This window comes from Budorcas taxicolor, chromosome 1 (assembly GCF_023091745.1).
Source record: "Budorcas taxicolor isolate Tak-1 chromosome 1, Takin1.1, whole genome shotgun sequence".
Taxonomy (NCBI): domain Eukaryota; kingdom Metazoa; phylum Chordata; class Mammalia; order Artiodactyla; family Bovidae; genus Budorcas; species Budorcas taxicolor.
The window spans coordinates 211,011,432-211,031,823 of NC_068910.1; the positions used below are offsets into that span (position 1 = coordinate 211,011,432).

General features: G+C 47.6%; 1 protein-coding gene across 3 annotated transcripts in view; it reads right to left on the bottom strand.

The window, feature by feature from the left end:
* Positions 1-20,392, bottom strand: part of RUNX1 (RUNX family transcription factor 1) — a 267,232-nt gene that overhangs the window by 64,771 nt on the left and 182,069 nt on the right. For all 3 annotated transcript variants that reach the window (XM_052660383.1, XM_052660305.1, XM_052660462.1), the window contains one exon: positions 2,078-2,182. In XM_052660383.1, the coding sequence (XP_052516343.1) occupies positions 2,078-2,182 (105 nt within the window). The remainder of the gene's footprint in view (positions 1-2,077; positions 2,183-20,392) is intronic.

Below are 20,392 nucleotides of genomic sequence, written 5' to 3' on the forward strand. Positions count from 1 at the left end.
TATCTTATTTATTTTATGCATCATCATTTGTATCTCTTAACCTCCTGCTTCCATTTTTATTTTTTAAATTTTGTGTGCTTATTTACTTTTTTAAAGTCTTTATTGAATTTATTACAAGATTGTTTCTGTTTTATGTTTCAGTGTTTTGGTCACAAGGCATGTGGGATCTCAGCTCCACGCACAAGGATGGAACTCTCACCTGCTGCGCTGGAAGAAATCTTAACCATTGCACCACCAGGGAAGTCCACCTGCTTCTATTTTTCAAGAAAGGGATTCTACAGCCTCCTGAGTGAGCCTTTCTGGAAGTTTAAGTATCCTCAAGGTCAACCGCCTTCAACCTCACAGCGGCCTGCCCCCCATCCCACGCCTGCTGTAATCTGAGCCTGCTTCCTCTTTGGTCCTCTGCGGAACGTCAGGGCGCCTGCGTGGTGTGTCTGGCGTGTTTAATGCAGGGTCACTAGGAGTCTTCAATTTGCCGTTCCTACTTTGGAAAGCTCCCAAGTTAGGTTTGGTTAGAACTGTGTGGTTCTGTGCCTGCGGTTTTCTTTTCACACAGAAATGGGAATCGGGGGTGGTTACCAAGTCCTGGAGTTTCCTGAGTCTGGGTGTGGCCAGAACATCTCCAGGTACTTAAAGAGAACAATCTGCAGGGCGGGGGAAATAAGGTCAGAAAGAAAACAGGCAAAGGGCACCAAAGAGGTGGTGAACGGACAGTTTGCCCTGAGGGGTGGTCCCTGGTGGGCGTGGTTGACTGACACAGCGCCCAGGGTGATCAAGGTACCAGGAGGCTGTGGCCGGGACTCCAGGGAAGACTGCCGGAAGTTATAGGGCTCACAGGATGACCTATAGACAGCCGTGCCCCAGGGGCCACCAACACCACCAGGGCAGGTCCTCTTGGACTAGGGGGCAGGGAGCGCCGGGGCACCCTGAGACGCAGGCAGGGAGGCGCAACTGGAGATCGCTGGCATTTCCTGATTTCATTGTCCGTGCCAGGCACACAGCACTGTCTCCTTCAAGTTATAGAGAAGCTCTCATTAACATCCCCATTTTACAGATGAAGAAACTGAGGTTCAGAGAGGCTCCATAACTTCCTGAAATCTTAAGCACCTCAGCCCCGCACTCCACTTGTTTGGCCCAGCACTCAAAATGCTTAGCCACTTCGCTTTACGACCTGACACGCCTGCCTCTCAACTTCCTGGCCTAGCAGGAAGCCCAGTTTTGCACCCCTTACCCCCACCCTGAGAACAGAGGATATTATTTTTCCCACCGGGGGCCTGACATGGTTAGAAGGCATGCAGATGCCGGGCTGGGGCTCCACGCAGCTCCACAGATCCGCAAGTGTAACCCAGCCTCCATCCAAGGGAAGGGTGTGGTTCTGGAAAAGAGTGCTACTCTTGTGTTTACTCAAAGATAGTCATTAAGTCACCGTGAAGACATTTTTCTGCAGACTAAACAACCCCACTCCTTTTTAAAAAAAACTTTTCTCGCAGGAGCTATTTTTCTGGTACCATCTTTCTATATTTGCTGGTTTTCCCCCAGGCATTCCTCCTGCCTCCCATTCTCTATTTTAAACAATCCTGTCATAAAATTTCGATCTGTGGCACAGAAAGAAAAGGGTCATTTGGATAGACTTCATCTCCAGCCTCCAAATGAATAAAAGACCAGCATGGATGGTAATCAGCCCCTTGTGGTCCACTCTGACCCTCTGGCCTTTTTGGGGCCACCTCTGTGCCTGGCCAGTCTTCCATGGAACTTTACCACGTATTTGGTCCTTAGGCCCGTACTGTCCCCAAATGATTCCAACATGCACTTGATTCAGTCTGATTTCCTCCTACCCTCTAAAAGGATGCTTCGAAAAAGAGCCTGGAGCCCAGAGACAGCCTCTGACAAGTGAAAACGTCAAAAGTAAAATTCTCTCTCTCTACAGGGGCCTGACCTTCCCCTCTGGCAGAGGTTTCAGCCACATCTGGATACTGCTGATTGAACGCAAGGCTTCGAAGACATGGTCCCTGGTGCCTGAGTGTACCAACTGGGGCGGGGGTTGGGGGGGTGCCAGCCCCGAAGGGGGCCCACTTACTTCGAGGTTCTCGGGGTCCATCCACTGTGATTTTGATGGCTCTGTGGTAGGTGGCGACTTGCGGTGGGTTTGTGAAGACAGTGATGGTCAGAGTGAAGCTTTTCCCTGTTGGAACACAAAAGAGAGCGAAGAAGGATGAGGCGATGACCTGATTATATTGCTGGGTAATTCAAAATTAACGTATGCTTTCCAGCCCTCGTCCTGGAAAGGGGGCAGGGCTTGAGCGCACGTTGTCGGTTTTTCCAAGACTCCTTTTAGTTTGGCTTTGCTGACATTCTGGAAAGTACAACTATGCTGTCTAGATGTGGCACGTCTGGTAGTCACATGGCTTTCGTTTGGTCATTAATAACACAGGATCAAGAGAGATTCAGATGTGTTTACTTTTAGGTCGAGAGCCCAGGAACATAGGGGCAGATTGGCAGCTAGAAACCCCCATGTCCTCCCTTTCAATAAGCTCAGGGCAAAAGGAGTAAAAGAACCCATTTTTGTCTTTCTTTGTACCTCCAAGGATTAGGAGAGATAGAATTTCTGAGGATAGGCTTAATTGGAATGATTCTCTCTGTATTTTGAAAATACTAATTGTTGGTGATTTAATATATTATTTTGATTATTCCATAGGCAGGCACGGGGTTGGCCAGACAGAAGGATATGTAATTGACAGATTCAGTGACAATTCGGAGCATAAATATGCACATGGATTTCCATCTAAGTGTCTTATACATACTCACGAAATGTGAGTATGTACTCATTGCATACATGTCATATAGTGTTTTTAATAATTTTTTAAAATGTTTAAAACATAATTTATAATAAAAATATTAATATATAAATACATTAGTTATTTAAAAGCATTTCTTCTTGGCAAAGTGGTTCAGAGAATGTCCTCTGGGTTTGAATTCCGGCTAACTGACCTTAAACAAGTCACTAGTCTTCCCTGTGCCTGTATCCTTACCTTGAAGATGGGTACACATAACTTCTTCTACCTTATAGAATTGGGCCTGTGTACGTGCTAAGTCACTTCAGTCGTGTCTGATTCTGTGTGACCCTATGGACTGTGGCCTGCCAGGCTTGTCTATTCATGGGATTTTCCAGGCAAGAATACTGGAGTGGGTTACTGTGCCCTCCTCCAAGGGATCTTCCAGACCCAGGGATTGAATCTGTGTCTCTTATAGCTCCTGCATTGGCAGGTGGGTTTTATCTGGGAAGCCCATAGAATTGTGGAGGAAGTTAAATGAGTTAATATGAGTAAAATCATTAAAACAGCATCTGGCATCTGGTATTCAAAGGTGTGTGTGTGTTTCTGTGTGTGTAGAGAAAGAGACAGAGAGAGGCACAGCTCTCCCCGCAAGACAGAACATTTGGGTTCCTGCACACATCTTTAACCTCTCCAGATCTCAGTTTCCTGGTTTGCAAAACGAAGGCATTCATGGGATACATACAGTGTCACAGCTCACTCTGGTCTTATCTTTGAGATAAATCCCATTGTCCATCTCCACAGGTAGGCGTGTGCCTGCACCCAGGGTGCTTCCCCTGCTGCCTGAAACGCCAGCATTTCAGATTCCATGGAAACACTGTCTTTCCTTCCTAGGGCTGCTGTAACAAATGATCACAAACTAGGTGGCTTAAGGGCTTCCCTGGTAGCTCAGCTGGTTAAGAACCTGCCTGCAGTCCAGGAGACCGTGGTTTGGTTCCTAGGTTGGGACGATCCCTTGGAGGAGGGCATGACAACCCACTCCGGTATTCTTGCCTGGAGAATCCCCATGAACAGAGGAGCCTGCCAGGCTACCGTCCATGGGGTCTCAAAGAGTCGGACACGACTGAGAGACTAAAGCACAGCACAGGTGGCTTAAGGGCTTCCCAGGGGGCACTAGTGGTAAAGAACCCGCTTGCCAATGCCTGAGATGCAAGAGAAGTGGGTCTGATCCCTGGGTCAGAAGGATCCCCTGGAGGAGGAAATGGCAACTCCAGTAATGCCACCGCAGTATTCTTGCCTGGAGAATCCCATGGACAGAGGAACCTGGTGGGCTACCATTCATAGAGTTGCAAAGACTTGGACACGACTGAAGCAACCTGGCATGCGTGCATGCAGGTGGCTTAAAACAACTGAAACTTATAGTCTCCTAGTTCTGGAGGCCAGAAGTCCAAAATGGAGGTGTCGAGTGGGCCGTCCCCTACCAGGAAAGAATTCTTCCTGGTCTCGCCCCAGCTTCTGGGATTACTAGCAGTCCTTGGCTCTCCTTGGCTTGTGGCAGCATCACTCCAGTCTCTGCCTCCTTCCTCACATGGCCTCCCTCCCTCCGTGTCCTCTGTCTTCAAATCTCCCTCTCCTTATAAGGACACCCATCATTGGATTTAGGGCATACCCTACTCCAGTATGGTATTTCCCTTCACTTGACTATATCTGCAAGCCCCTATTTCTAGATAAGGTCACATTCTGAGGTTACTCATGGACATGACTTTTTAGGGAATGCTAATCAACTCAGTGAGTTTCCCTGGTGACTCAGTGGTAAAGAATCCACCTGTCAATGCAGAAGATGTGGGTTCAACCCCTGGGTCGGGAAGATCCCCTGGAGAAGGAAAGGCAACCCACTCCAGTATTCTTGCCTGGAAAATCCCTGGACAGAGGAACCTGATGAGATACAGTCCATGGGATGGCAAAAGAGTTGGACATGACTGAATGACTGAAAGACAACATTCAACTCAGTACAAACACTAAACGTCATAAGGGTTCCAGTCGCAGCACTGCAAGTGACCACTGTTTTCTAGGTTTTACCTGTGGGTTCTACACACGGGAAACAGTCTTACTCCTATGGTGGCCTTCCTATAACCATCCCATTTTTTGTTTTCTAAAAATTTTTATTGAAGTATAGTTGCTTTACAATGTTGTATGTTTCAGGTGCATAGCCAAGTAATTCATATACATATATATATATATATATAGTCTTCCGCAGATATTTATATATATATATATATAGTCTTCTGCAGATTCTTTTCCATTATAGGTTATTACAGGATATTGAATGTATTTTCCTGTGCTAGTCAGTAGGTCCCTGTTGTTTATCTATTTTATACATAGTAGTATGTATCTGTTAATCACAAACTCCTTATTTCTCCCTCTCTGCCCCTTTCCCCTTTGTTAACCATAAGGAATTAACCATAATTCACCTGCAATGCAAGAGACCCTGGTTTAATTCCTGGGTTGGGATGGTCCTATGGAGAAGGGATAGCTACCCACTCCAGTCTTCTTGGGCTTCCTTGGTGGCTCAGCTGGTAAAGAATCTGCAGTGCAGGAGACCTGGGTTTGATCCCTGGGTTGGGAAGATCCCCTGGAGAAAGAAAAGGCTACCCACTCCAGTATTCTGACCTGGAGAACTCCATGAACTGTGTAGTCCACGGGGTTGCGAAGAGTCGGACATGGCTGAGCGACCAAGTTAACAATCATCCTATCCTTGATTTCCTAAATGACAACATAGATCACTGTCTTCCTAATGTTGGCATTTTCAGGGCTGTGTAGAACTTACAAGTTTTCAAGCACTTTCCTATATACTATTTTATCTGGTCCTTCCAGCACTCTCATGAAATAAACAAGACAGATTTCATTGCCTTTGGTTAACAGACAACAAAGCTATGACTCAGACAGAGTGAGTGCTTTGTCCAAAGTCACACAGCTTAGATACACAGGAAACCCAGATCTCCCAGCTTTGTGTTTCATATTATTGTCATGAGGTCCCCAAGCTCTACCTTCAAACTCAGTGGCACCAGAACTAGCAATCCAGACTTGTGGTCCCTTCACCATACTCTGCCACTGCCCTCAAAAGAGAACACAGTCCTGGGGATAATAATGGTTCCAAACCGTACTCAACAGCTAATTGAGAGCCTGGGTTATAGTTCAAAACTACTTTCTTCCTGAGCTGAATTTAGGCTCCTAGCACTTAATGCCAGCCCCCTGGTTAACCACAGAGACTGCCCTACTGAATTGGGAAGGAAATTCAACCAAAGTGAATATTTGCAAAATCGCTGCTTGTAATTATAATTAAAATTTTACTATTTTATGCCCATCATTTTATGTGCAGTCAAGAAGTGTCTGTCCGGCAAAAGCTACTAGGTGGGGCGTTTTGGCCCCAGTAACTATGGCTCATGAAGGTGGAGGTATTCCGGCTCACAACGGAGCCCTTGTGTACAGCTTTGAACACCACGACATCTGCTCATGACCTCATAGACAGCAGCAGTAAGTGATGACATTTGGCTCACAGGTGTGTGTGACATTTTTCCACTCTAAGAAAGCTCTGCCTTCTACTTCCTTGTATTCTTCTGTGCAGACCTGGCACCGAACTTGACACCTGGGGACTGGCCTGCCAGTGGGCACGTCAGACCCTTGGAGCCCCTGCCCTCTGCCCTCTGCCCACACCCCCACTACGTCATGGCCACGCCCCACCACACCCTGACCACGCCCCATCACACCTAGCCACACCCCAGCTCATTCCCGCCGAGACACAGCCCTTCCTGGCCAGCACCTGCCGTGATGGTATATGCACCCATGGCCTAATGTGTTATTAGCCAAATTCCCTCATCAAAATGACCTATGGGCCTGGTATTTTAAGTGCGTAGGTGTGGAGAGTGAAAGCCTCAAGTGTTTTTCTCAGCAAGCTGTGGGCAGACTAGTAGGAAGGCAGAGGAGAGCAAAGAAAAGACAGTTCAGCTCCATAACCACCACCCTGAAATCGGCTTTTCGGGATCAAACACGGGGCTGGGAGATGGGGCTGCCATAGAGAGAACTGATGTTCCCATGTGTAGCCTGACTGGGTTCCTTCATGGAGAGGCTGGGCGGCTCCTTGCAGCCCATGGTGGGACCCGAGGTGCCCCCGGCTGTGTTGCTGAAAGACTGTGGCCCTGGCCTCCGGAGGGGACGAGCTGCAGGGTCACGGAGGTGGCCCTGTGTAGGTTCACAGCGGAGGGAGCCAAGGAAAGGGGAACACTCAGACCTGCCTTCTCCTGCCCACAAACCTCACTCAGTCAGCACCCCGAGTTCTGGCCAGTGGTTGGGTCCAGGAGGAATTCTATTTAGAAGCACACACACTAGGACTGAATTAAGAAGGTGGAAGAAACCACGAAGGAGAGAAGGGCTGTCTTGACTTATAAAGCCTGGAAGCAGCACAAGACGAGAACTTGATTACACAACCCCGTGGTAGTGCCAAGGCATGGGTGCTAGTAGTTAACAATGCGGGCTGCCTGGGTTCGAATGCCAGCTCTGCCCCTCGCTAGCTGTGCGACCGTGGGCAAGTGACTTAGCCTCTCTGAGGGGCTTCATCATCTGTAAAACAGGGGTGATCATGGTCCTTCCATCTCACAGTGCTGTTATGCAAATTACATGAAATAAGGCATTAGCAAATATCAGTTTAATTATCATTAAAGATAATTCAAACACAGTTCCACAAAGATCACAGCTGCAGGCAGTCCCATGAGGCGGGGCTGGTGGCAATTCGGCATTGAGGTCTGATGATGGGCAGTGAGCAGAGCCTTAGTGTTTGCAGGTGGTGCTAATGGAGCTCCTTCAGGTTCATCCTCTCTTCTCTAGAAAATTCCAGCAGACCCAGGTGGAGCACACAGGACCAACAGGCAGGCAAGGATGGAGCTCCTTCAGGTTCATCCTCTCTTCTCTAGAAAATTCCAGCAGACCCAGGTGGAGCACACAGGACCAACAGGCAGGCAAGGATAGGGCCTAAAAACCCATCAGGAAAACTGCACATTCAACTGGAACTTCAAATTCAAGGTCACTCCTTCCCTGCCAGCTGGCCACCTTTGTAAGGCACAATTGCAACTGGCTGAGCCACTTGACAACCAGCCAGCCAAACGCTCCCCCCATCCCCCCCAACCCCAGAGCATGTGTTGTTCCCCTCGACACCACTATGTTCATCCAAATGCCAGCACAAAATAACTAAGTGCTTTATTTAGTTGGGAAGAAGGTCACGGGGCGAGTCTTCCTGGACGTCGGCTACCACCGACATGCTTTCCAAGGTGAGGCAGGGATGAGGCTCCAAGTCTCTGCTTTCTCCGGCTCCACGTTTACCAGCCACGGGGCTGGTGGACTCGGGCAGCTGGCTGTGGTCTCATAAAGCCATGGCTGGACACTGCAGTTCCGCCAGGGCCCCAGGGCACCACGCCACTTCCTCACCGCATCTGGAAGTGGCGAAACCTCAGGATTGCTGCAAATGGGCGCCCTGCTCCCCCTCCAAGGGCAAGGGTGGGGAGAAGAGTAGAAGATGAAAAGGTGATTCAAGATTATCTGGGGCCTGAGAGTGGAAGCAGGTCCTTAGAAGTTCATCAGGTCATGGCAATGAGCTCCTATGGCCACGGGCGTGTCTCCCTCTGTCTGAACTCTTGTGATCATTTGGTTCATGGGCAGCCAAGCCGCCCGCACTGGGCTCATTGTTTCGGTCACTCTCCTTGGTGAAGGTTTGGACCCCGTGAGTCATCTTCTCCTTTTTGGGGCCAGTTTCAGTTGGGATGTGAAACTTGCCCTTTGTCACGCAAGGGCAGGCTGTGTGCACCGAGGACCGTCTGCTGAAAGGGGTCACATAGCTAAGGAAACGCAATCACAACATTTTCCACTCATCTGTGCATCTTTGTCGGGAGACTGGTTGAGTTCACACACTTTAAGCAACCAAGAGAGTGAGAAAGGAAAAGTCAAAAGAAAAAAAAAATGCAACTTTGGAAAACGAAGAAAGCCAGGGAAAGCTCAAGTTTTGCTCTTTGCAAATTCTGGAAATGCCAGAAGATTCTGAGATGCGGCATGAAAATTTCTCCTCTTACTATGTAGTTTGTGCCCGGGTCTAATTTTGATCACCCAGTAACTAAATATGAAAATGAACAAATCCTCAGAGATTTTGGGAGAAATCTGAATCGAGGATGTTTTTCACAAAGTATCTTAATTTATGTTTTTCACTTTTCCACTGGAACAAGCTAATGGCCAAAATGCATGCTTTTGCTCCTCAACCATTTCCTTGCCCAAACACGTACCACTATTTTTGACACTGGGGCTGTTTAATTATTTATTTGGGGATTTCTGAGTAGGAGACAGATTCTTCAAGTGGTGCAGAATTTCCTGGTTTCTCTGAATTGAACTGAGGTGACGATGTCAGTGTGTGTCCACTTGGATGCAAAGTGCCCATGTTTAAAATGTCCTTTTCCCATAGCTCCTGCAGCCATGCAGGAAGAATGCAGGGGGCGCTCCCAGATATTGGCACAAGGACAACCCCCCCAAAGTTGCCTGAAAGTCAAGTGTCTAAAATACAGAACTAAGTTTTCCAGAAAAAATCAGCATGCATTGCATATGATGGAGCATTTGAAAACCAGCAGTTTGCTTGGAGAAAAGCCAAAACATGCCAAGTGTTTTCTCTGGAGCTGTTCTAGAAAAATGAGTTGTTTGAGGACAGGGACGGTCTTTTATTAATCTTTGCATCTTCTGTTCTGAGGCAATAGAAAAATGTTTGATAAATGGATCAGTGAATTATTCTGTAAAGTTGCAGTTTGACAGCTGGTTCTTTATGATGTCTGACTTCACTTGGAAGGTTTGACTCTCCTTTTCAGTGGCCTGGGTGTGAGCTCTGCTTTAGTAAGCGAATGGTTGGACAAGTCCTTCTCTTCATGAGAAGCATTAACCAAAGCCCAAAGAACCATGATGCTCTCACATGATTTTTGCATTTCTTCCAGAGGAGGCTGGCGGGCTACAGTTCATGGGATCGCCAAGAGTCGGACAAGAACGAGTGACTAAGCACAGCATACCCACTAGATATCACAGTCCCTTTCTGATCTTCCTTTTTCCTTTTGGTGTCCCAGTGCCTGCGCGTCTCAGATGAGCAACCAAGGTTAATCCTTGCAGCCCAAACACCTCTAGGGCCTTGAATTCACAGCTTCTTTAGGCCAAGGCCACGCCTTCTGCTCTGTGTTTCCACCCTGGGGAGCCCTCTGGTTGGCGCACTCCAATTCCCTATTCTCCACCCATCAGGGCAAATGCCACACGGGACAGCTGACCACGGTGACCCCCTGTGGCTGGCCTAGTCCTGGCCCTGATCCGATGGTGCCCACAGCCCAGTGCCTGAAACACAGAGCCTAAGGCCACCTGGCGCCATGACAGAGAAGCCCAGGGGTGGGCATTCTGCAGGGAAACCGGCATCAGGGTCCTCAGGGCCTGCTCGCCAGCCTGTTGGCACCCACAGCTCCGCTGCAGGAGGCTAGGAGGGCGGGTGGGGGACAGAGGCTGAGCAGGAAGAAGAGGGAAGCTCCAGGCAAGACTGCAGGGCCTGGTAGGTGGGGCCTACAGGGAGCTGATTTCTAGAAACAGTGACATTTACCTCTGTATCCGCGGGTTCTGCACCTGCAAATTCAACCCCAAAACAACCTTGGATCCCACCTCTGAGCTCCCAGCTACACTCCCAAAGCCCTGTCTACTCTTTAGCCTGCAGCCCCAGCCTCTTCACACCATTTGTATACAGTGATGTCAATTCCCTGATTAAAACCTCTGTTTTGCTGGGATCAGACCAGATTCCCAGCATGGGATGTCAAGGCCCTCTCTGCTGGCTCCTCTCCCACTGAGTTTTCTCTGCTTGGACATCCTTCCTGATGCCTTCACCTGGACAGCCACCTCGTCATGCTGAGATGTCTCCACTGAGATGACAAGTGGTCCGGAAAACCCCCGAGCTTGTAGTGGGTGGGGCACCTGGTGGTGCATTTTGCCTCGGTCACTCCTGTCCTTTCACCCTGGCACTGGCCCCTCAGAACAGCAACATCTGTTAGCTAGGGGACCCTCTCACTGACCCCTGCAGGCTGTGGCTTCTTTCTGGCTGACCTTTGTGTCCCCGGGGCTAGCCCAATGCCCGGCAAATGGCAGAGGCACACTGTTCATCTGATCAATGAATGAATGAAATACCCTCATGGAATGACCTCTGTGGGTGGAGGACAGTTCTAATAAAGTAGCCGTGGGCGCTAGATTTCTTTGATCAAAGACGGTCCAAAGCCTGTGAAAAATTCACCAGTGAAAACAGAGAACATCAGGTCGATCACAGGGTATGACTATACCTGAGATGACTATATTATTATTCCTATGTTTATGTACAGATAAATACAGCAAATGCCTGGGATGATTATATTATTATTATTATTCCTGTGTTATTTATGAATATTAATGAAGTTTCTGCTGTGTCTGACAGGCATTCTCATTTTACAAGCTTCCTTGGAAGATAAAGGAATATAAATTCCTTGCCAATGAGGAGTGGAAAGTGGAAATGGTATCGTTCTTGCCTTGCTGATTCAGGGGGACATGGGCTAACACCTGCCCAGTCTCTGCTCCCCTCCCTTAGAGAGTCTCCTGTAGAAAGAAGGATGACATGGAGGTGAGTCATACCTCTTTCTTCCTAAGTCTTGTTACACACACATCATCTTTGAATCACTCTAAAAACCTTTTGCGGTGTGTATGAAGGGCGCTGGTATACCTACTGTACAGATGAGGAGAGTGAGGCCAGCACACCTACGTGAGTCCAGTAAGCAGGCCACCTGCTGGTACTTTGTCACACTACCTTCCAAAGAGCCACAGGATCGGCACAAACAGATGCATGCATAGTTATCAGGAAATGGAGGACTATCACTTGGGACATGATGGCCATGGGGGCCTCTTGAGTCCATGGATTTTGGAAGAATGCAAGACACCTCTTCAAGCCAACAGCCAGGTGTATCGATTCTCTGCTAAGATGTGGCCAAAAAAGAAAAACACGTGTGGATGTTGGCTTGTGTTTTCTCAACATGCTGAGATACAACCTTAAGATGGCCTGCAGGGGAACAGCCAGGAGGTCCTGAAGTGCGTGGTCCAAGGTGCCGCTGTGGAGCAACTATAAACCCCCCTCCACTTGGGTGGAGTCAGCAATTACCTAGCAGGAAGAATGCGATGCCGCCGGGTGCCAGCCTGGAGAGCCGGTGACAGGACAAAGGGATTATTCTGCCTCACTGTGAAAATGGCAGTGTTTATTGTTAAAATATGATCGGGAACTAAAGGGGCATGTATGAATCATAAATATTTGCATGCCGTTAATGTCTGGACAAAGGAGTTGAGAAGACTTCTTTTCCCATGATAAACAGTGCCTTGGATTACAGTACATATTTAATTTCGTCCCTTCCATTGCTGATCTGAAATTGCCATGCCTGCTACGCATAACTCTTTCGTGACCTGAGAGCTAGCTCTATGGGGGCCAAAGGATCACGATAAGGGCCTGATATCTCAGAGAAAAGTCACTCATTTAAACAAATAAAAAAAAGCAGGTGCCGGTCGTATTATTTGTTAGGAGCTCACAGAGCTGCCATCAGCGACTCTGCAGAATTAGGGTCATAGCAACGGACCTTGCCATGACAAGTAATAACCCCTAAAGACTGTATTATTTCAGGCAATCTTCACTGCACTCCATCCCCTTTGGACAACATTTGAACTGGGCTCAGATAGGTCAAGGAACTTGCCCACGGACACACAGCTCTGAGCCAGTGCTTCTTGCCTCCACCTCTCCCCCAGGGAGGGACATTTGGCAAATTCTGCTGACATTTCTTGTTGTGAGCACCCAGGACTGGAGGGAGAATGCTCCAGGCTACTGGATAGAGGCCAGAGATGCCGCTAACCATCCCCAAATGCAGAGCATGGCTCCCACAAAGAAAAATCAACCCGAAACATTACTGGTGCCCAGGATGAGATGCTGTACTCCCAGCGGCGAATCTAGGACCGCCCATGCAGTAAGCACGAGGCTCTACTGCCTGGGGTGGTCACTCATTTGGATATTTAATGAGTCCCCACTCTGTATCAGGCACCAGTCCACTGATATCACACAGGGCTTCTCTAGTTCAGGGTGGAATCTCCTGTGTTTTGAAAATTCTTGGAAGGCAGTCTCTTGGGGACTCTGGGGCCCACGTTCCTCCTTTCCTAGGTGCTGGGGTCTCAGCATCACCATGCCCCTGCGTGTGCCTGCCTGCCATAGCTGGTCCTTCACACCTGCAGCCGCCCAGGAACTCCCACGTGGAGAGTTAACCAGTCTGAGGGTGTGACACACAGCCGACCTCCACGCCGGATGTGGGAGCTGATGACTTTACTGAGGGAAATGCACAGGAAGCGGATGGGGCAGGCAAGGTCAGAGTGAGGTCCCCAGGCAGAGTCCATGCAACCAACCAACCAGAGTCCGCAGTCACAGCAAAGCATATTCAAGAAATTCCTCCTATATGGATGAACCTAGAGCCTGCTACATGGAGGGAAGTCAAGTCAGAAAAACAGTGTGCGTGAACACATACATATGGAATTGAGAAAAATGGTCCTTGATGATCCTATTCGCAGGGCAGGAATAGAAATGCAGACATAAAGAACGCCCTCGTGGACACAGCGGGGGAAGGAGAGGGTGCCACGGACTGAGATGGTAGCGCTGAAACATATGCATTACCAGGCATGAGATAGGTCGCTAGCAGGAAGCTGCTGTATAACACAAGGAGCTCAACCCCATGCTCTGGGAAAAGCTAGAGGGGTAGGGGAAGCGGGTGGGAGGGAGGCTCAAGACAGAGGGGACATATGTATACTGAGGGCCAATTCTCATGGTTGCACAGCAGAAACCAATACAACGTTGGACAGCAATTATCCTCCAGTTAAAAAGAAATGTTTAAAAAAGAGAAAATTCCACCTGTAGGAGACACCACCATGATTCAGTGAGAATGCCAGAGGACTCTTTTCTTTTTTTCCCAGACCTCTTTTTAAGCCATCTTTCGCTGAATCTTCTTGTAGCAAACAAATGATGGCAGAACCAACACGGAGCTGGTGGGAGAAAGCTCTGGAAGAACCCAGATCTCTGTCTGTCTGTGGTCCCTGCGAAGATAGCCTTCTGGCAGGTAACCAAGGCTTCCCAGGGATGGATGGTAAGTCAGCCTCCGTCCGTCCCTGCATCTCCCCAAGGTGTGCAAACCGACTCCTTTTTGGTCTCTGTAAGGTATCGGTCAGCGATGAACACCAGGGCCTTGCTTTTAGCGCCTTGTAGCTCAGGCGGACACTGTGCACTCACATCAATTCATGTTCCTGGATGAGTGGATCTCTGGGCCCTGACTGGTGCCTGATGGATAGGGACAGGCACTGAGAAGCCAGCTGTGCACTTTTACTGCTTTTGACGGTCCCCATGGACCTGCACCTGCGTGACATTCCTAAGGGAGAGACTGAAAGGAGGGGGGCAGTCCTCCAGGAAGAGATTTTCCTGCCTCCCTCCTCCACCTGCAATGGAGAGACCCCCCCCTCCACCTGCAGTCTCTTTTTCCGGCAGCCACACACACCCCGACCCAGGAGATGCGGAAATGGTGCAGTTCTGTGTATACAGAACTCTAGTATATTTTGATATTTAGAAAAAGACTTTCATATTTAGTGATGTCCTGTACTTTTTAAAATTCTGTGCGAACTTTCTGATTTAAGTTTTTCATAAATTTTGTAAAGAGGCAGAAAGTGCTAGGAAAAAAAGAGGAGACATTTTACCACTGATCATAATCAGTGTGAGAGGCCAGCCCAGGGTTTCTCAGTCTCAACGGCGTGACTAATGTTCTGCATGGTAGGGCTGTCCTATGCACTGCGGAATGGCCTCTGCTCTCCCACCACTGGGTGGGACACAACCAAAAATGTTTGAAGATATTGCCAAATGTGGGGACCCACTGTGGGAGACCACCATGAAAACTGATAAGCAGATACACAGATAAGATCTATCAACTCTAACCAGCCCTGAGGTTTCAAACAAGATGGGGAAAGCAGAAAAATGTCTGGACCGACCCCGGGTCGTAGGTACTGGAAACACACCATTTAAAGAGGTGAAAGCTGTGTTAGGATACGAGTTTAAACTGTTTCTTATTCGTTATAGACAGACAGACAGTGACTATACTCTGTACAGTGATTTCAAATGGAATCAAGGAAAAACATCTCTAAAAACCCCAAATCAATGCCTGGAGCAACCTGGAGCACTTCCACCTCCCAACAGGCCCATCCCACCTTGCCTCCTCCGCTGAGATCTGATAAGCACACAGATCACCAACTGTGCTCAAACGCCCATATTCCTGTGCACTGCCTTTGTTTGCGCCAAGGAAGTCTCCTTTGTTTGCATACGGTGACTCAGTTAAGGCCACACACCACCAGCAGGAGGGTGCTGGCCAGACCTCCCATTCACCAGACCCAGGAGAGTCCTTGATGGGAGGCTGGGGGTGGGGCTGGGGGTGGAGAAGGCACAGCTCTGAGGCCTAGGCTGCGCCTACATTCTTTTGAACTGTGGTGTTGGAGAAGACTCTTGAGAGTCCCTTGGACTGCAGGAGATCAAACCAATCCATCCTAAAGGAAATCAGTCCTGAATATTCATTGGAAGGACTGATGCTGAAGCTGAAACTCCAATACTTTGGCCACCTGATGCGAAGAAGAACTGACTCATTGGAAAAGACCCTGATGCTGGGAAAGATTGAAGACAGGAGGAGAAGGGGACCGCAGAGGATGAGATGGTTGGATGGCCTCACCGACTTGATGGACATGAGTTTGAGCAAGCTCTGGGAGATGGTGATGGGTAAGGAAGCCTGACGTGTTGCAGTCCAAGGGGTCGCCAAAAGTCGGACACGACTGAGCGACTGAACTGAACTGACGTCCTTAATGATGCTCTGAAATCTCACAGTAAAAGTAGGGATTCACTCAAGTTGAGAAAAAGACAGGAAATGTACTTCCATCTTCAATAAAAACAGTGTAAGTGGCTCCTACATGAAAGCTTCCTCACCAAGGAAACCAGAGGAAACACATTCTGAGTCCACTGACAGGATGGCCACAGGGTCTACTGAAGGAGGTTGCTGGGATCACCTTACGATTTTGGGGTCTTCAGCAACCTGAAACCCTTGGCGATGGAGGAAGTTCAGTGACAAAATAGAGTTTCTAAATGGGATTCACTGCCTGATATAGCCTAATAGAGACTGGAATGTGCTAGAATCTCAAATTAGTGCCAACAACAGGAATGCCAGGAAAAGCTTTGTTCTCAACGTGGACTAAATAATACATCTCTGTCGAATACGGTACTCGCATCAGGACCAATGACAGAGGGTAAGTGTTGCTGGAAGTCCACTAATGCATGTTCATAAACATAAAAATCTTAAAGAGCAGCAATCCATCCCCCACACCCTGAGACCAAATTGATAAAACCAGAAACCTTTGAAAGTATTCATTCATAGGCAGCTCATTAAAGCTACACTGCTCACTTATTAATTTCTGTTAATTGCTTTTGGGGGGCTTCATATGAGATGTTATTAGTGTAGATTTAGTCCTCAAAGATAATTTGGTCCAGGAAGTCTTTTCAGTGGAAGTACACACACACACACATAGCATACACACACACATAAACACACACACACACATAAACACACACACACATAAACACACACACACATAAACACACACACACATAAACATACACACACACACCCCTTGTGACTGAAAGTCCAATAGATCCTTCAAAACTACATAACCCTTCCATACTAACAGTACATGGTTATTCCTAAACAACCCCTTTCTGATCTGACAATGTTTTATAATCACCAACAGTAAGAAAACACTCATCAGGCTGTATACCATCTCTCTTTTCAGCAAGTCATTTTTCTTTAAAAATAATAAAGAAGAGGAAACAGAATACGCTCTTCCATGACCAGTCTTCTCCACCCTCTCTCGACCCTCGCCAACCAGCACAAAAAAGAATACAAAACTGATTTATTAGAACCAGTGCAGCACTGAAGCCATTGGCTGGATCACTGTTTATGTCTATAATGCTTGCTGCTGAAACAGGAAGCTCTAAAAATCACTCAACCATTATTTCTCTCGGAAGCGCTTTCTGACTGATAGTCTTCTGTCCCCACCAAAAAGAGCTGCTTCAACCTAAAGCAAGTGGGCTGGCAAGGAAGGAGTTTGCAGGGGCAGGATGGGCGGTGGGGGAGGGTGGGAGTGGTGGACAGAGTCCAGCTTCCGCCCATCAACTCTTAAATATTGTTCATACAAATAGCCTCAACTTAAAAAAGCTGTCTAACATCATCAACAATACCTGGCATTTCATAAAATCAGCAAGAAAACCATGAAGAGATCAATCACGAAGGTACGTGTTCCAGGCACAGGCATTTTTCAAGAAAGCTCTCCTCCTTGGTCTTTGCCACGACACCAAGTGGGACAGGAACTGCTGGGTGGTGGGCAGCAACTTGCTTTGAGGAAATGTTACTCTTTCATGGGCAAATGTGAAACAGAATGAGAAAACTGATCTCTAGAGACGAACCCTGCATCAGATCATAGATACCAGCTTTCCACATGCCATCAAAAGGCATTATTTGCTTGGGCTGCCTGAGGCTGCACAAATCAGAGGCTGTCTTTTCCTATCCGTGTTTGCCCACCTGGAAGTCTGAAAACAGATTTCAGCGTATATATTATCATTTTAAAAGGTAGATCTATTGCAATCCAAAAACACCCAGGGGACGGGGGTGGTAATGGGAGAGGTGATTTTAATACAACCCATGTCTTTTCCTTGTATTCTCTCCAGGAGGTCTGACTGCCAACTCATTATCTTGAATGTTATCCACGAAACAACGCTGGGATTGTCAGATGAATTTTCCTCCCCCTATTATATGAGTCTGTGATAAAACAGAGAAGGACTGGGATCCGATGATAATATCGTGAGTCATCCAGACCATTTCTTAGTAATAACCACTCCATAAAGACACCTCTCGCTGTGTTTAGAATACCGGTACACTATCCTTTCCTGCATGTACCTTTGCTTCAGCCAGTCATTCACTCGTCTGAAAGGCAGTCTCCCCATCCTGTCCTGCGAATATAGTCAAATACCTTAAGAATGAAAATCCTTCAGTAATGAACATTACCCAAATGTACAATCACCCTGATTGTGGCAGGGTAAATATTATGTCTGGGAAGTCGTCCACAGCAGGAACGTGAGGAAGGAATTTCATTTTATAGAGGGGTTGAGAAGGGTCCTATTTGGAAAGCGGGCGAGATTAAAGTTGCCATGGAGGTCAGCATAACCAGAAATTTCCACCAAGAAGTTAAGCCCGGTCCTAATGGACGGTGGGGGAACCATGCGGCCTTGCTAGGCTGCTTGGGAATTCGAATTGTAGGTCTGTAGCCAGGGGGCCGGGCAGTCTCTAGAGAGGAGGTTGCCCCTTCAACAAAATAAGCCCTTTTCCTTTGCAAGGGACCATCTGTGTGTATACCTGTGTGTATACCTCTTAAAGGTCTAGACCAGTAGTTTGAATGGGATCTCCTTTCCTAATTATGCAAACCAGGCCCTGGATACAATAAAAGCAGGTGTAACCAAAACAGCACAATCCCAGGGAGCAAGAAGAATGTCTAACTCATGCGTTCATTATTTCCTCATTTTCTAGTTATCTATAACGTGCAGCACCATGCTAGGCTGGCCCTCCACGGTCAAGGCAAAGTTCCAGATTCACAGATTCTTGCCTTGGGGGAGAGCGGGTCCATGGGATCCCCAGAAGTTCCATAAAGGAGCTTCAGCAGCCCTAAAACTGCAACTGTACAAGAAACTGGGTGTGTGAGTGCATACATGCATTTCCCCCCCAACCCCACCCCAGAGAGAAGGCTTTCAAGGATTTTCAAAATGATTCCTGGATGTTCTGAAAATTAAAAATCTCAGTCTTAGAAAAATCAGAAGGAAATCTGCAGTGGATTCTCTTCCCCCATTTACTATACGATAGATAATACGGTCTGGTAGATTTCCTCTTTGGTTCTAAAATGAATTAACTAAGGCCGTATTCCCTGATTGATCGATTCCTTTCCAACTGATTAAGTACTCCAACAGGGGAGGAAGCACTCACGGATTTCATCGCTAAAATTTCTCCGTCTCTCGACTGCAGCCATGATACAATTTCTTATAACTGAAAATATCCATAGCACCTGCTTCAACGGCGATGGAAGCTATGTGAGCTGCCACTAATGAATGTCACCAAAGAAGAGCTCCCCCTGATCCTGAACTTGGATTTTTCTGGAGGTAAGGGATAGTCCCCAGGAAGTGTGTTTAGGTGTGAACGGTTCTGAATAACAACCCCCTCTCCTGGGATCTACTATCTCGCCTTCCATTGTAAAGGAATGGTGGATCTATACGGTGATACTGAATCAAAGGGAGAAAATTCCCAGGGTGAGATAGCCCTGAAGGAGAGATTTAAGTTGTCAGGGACAGAAAAGAAAGGAAGGAGGAAGGCCCAGACGGCTGCAGCCTTCACCAGTATTTTTTAGGGGCCAGGGTTGTCAGCGAGGCCTTCAAAGCCGGATGGGCAGGTTTTCCCAGTTGCAGGCTGAACCCGAGGTTAGGAACCGCGATCCTGGACCCGAGCCAGCGCCCAGGCAGATCGGTTTTGTGGAACAGAGAAAAACCCTTCCATGTTCCACCTCTGACAATTTCTAGGAGCTTTTACAATCCCTACGGACTGAAGGCTGAGAAAAGAAAAGGGAGTTTCTTTTTCTACCCTTTATTTAGAAGGGAGTACCAGGCCGCTTTAAGAAAACTCAGCAGACCACTGGCTTTGGACAGAATGGGAAACTGGCGTTGAAACGTTAGGATGAGCCAGCAGCCAGGACCTTCCGGGCCCCAGTGTGGTGTGTGGATGCCAGTGTTGTATTTTCAGACACATTTTCAAAACCAGAAAACAAAATAGGGGATAGTCTTAAGATCACTTAATAAAACATTATGAAACTTTTAAAAGGACGAGATTCCGCAAGGGAGATTAAGGCTAATTGTTAAAATGAGGGAAAGTCATCCGCTCCCTTCATAATGAGAAGCAAATTGCAAAAAACGAAAAAGAAAAAACCTGGCAGGCGCTGATGTTGACACTCAAGACTTGAAAGAGTAAAATAAAGTTGTGTTTTACGATTATGGAGAGAAATTACCAGTCAGAGTCAAACTGAGCCTTTTGACAGCTCATTTTGTCTTGCAGAACTTAAAAAAAAAAAAATCACTCAAGACCGACAATATACACGGTAACTAATTGGGTACAACATTTATTTGGGGTTCCTCTGTTTTGGATCGCTTATTAGCACACATGGGAAGCCTGGTCAAAACAGATACTGTTCATCTTTGCAGCATTTCAATTAAGTGTCTCATTCCACACCACCAGAAGACAGCCCAGCCTTGGTTGCAGCTATTCCACTTTGCAGACTCAAAGGCATCCTGGCACTAATCAGGCAGCCGAACGCAAACAATCCACACCTTGGGGAAACAGTTCACTGTTCCCCAAGTCAAC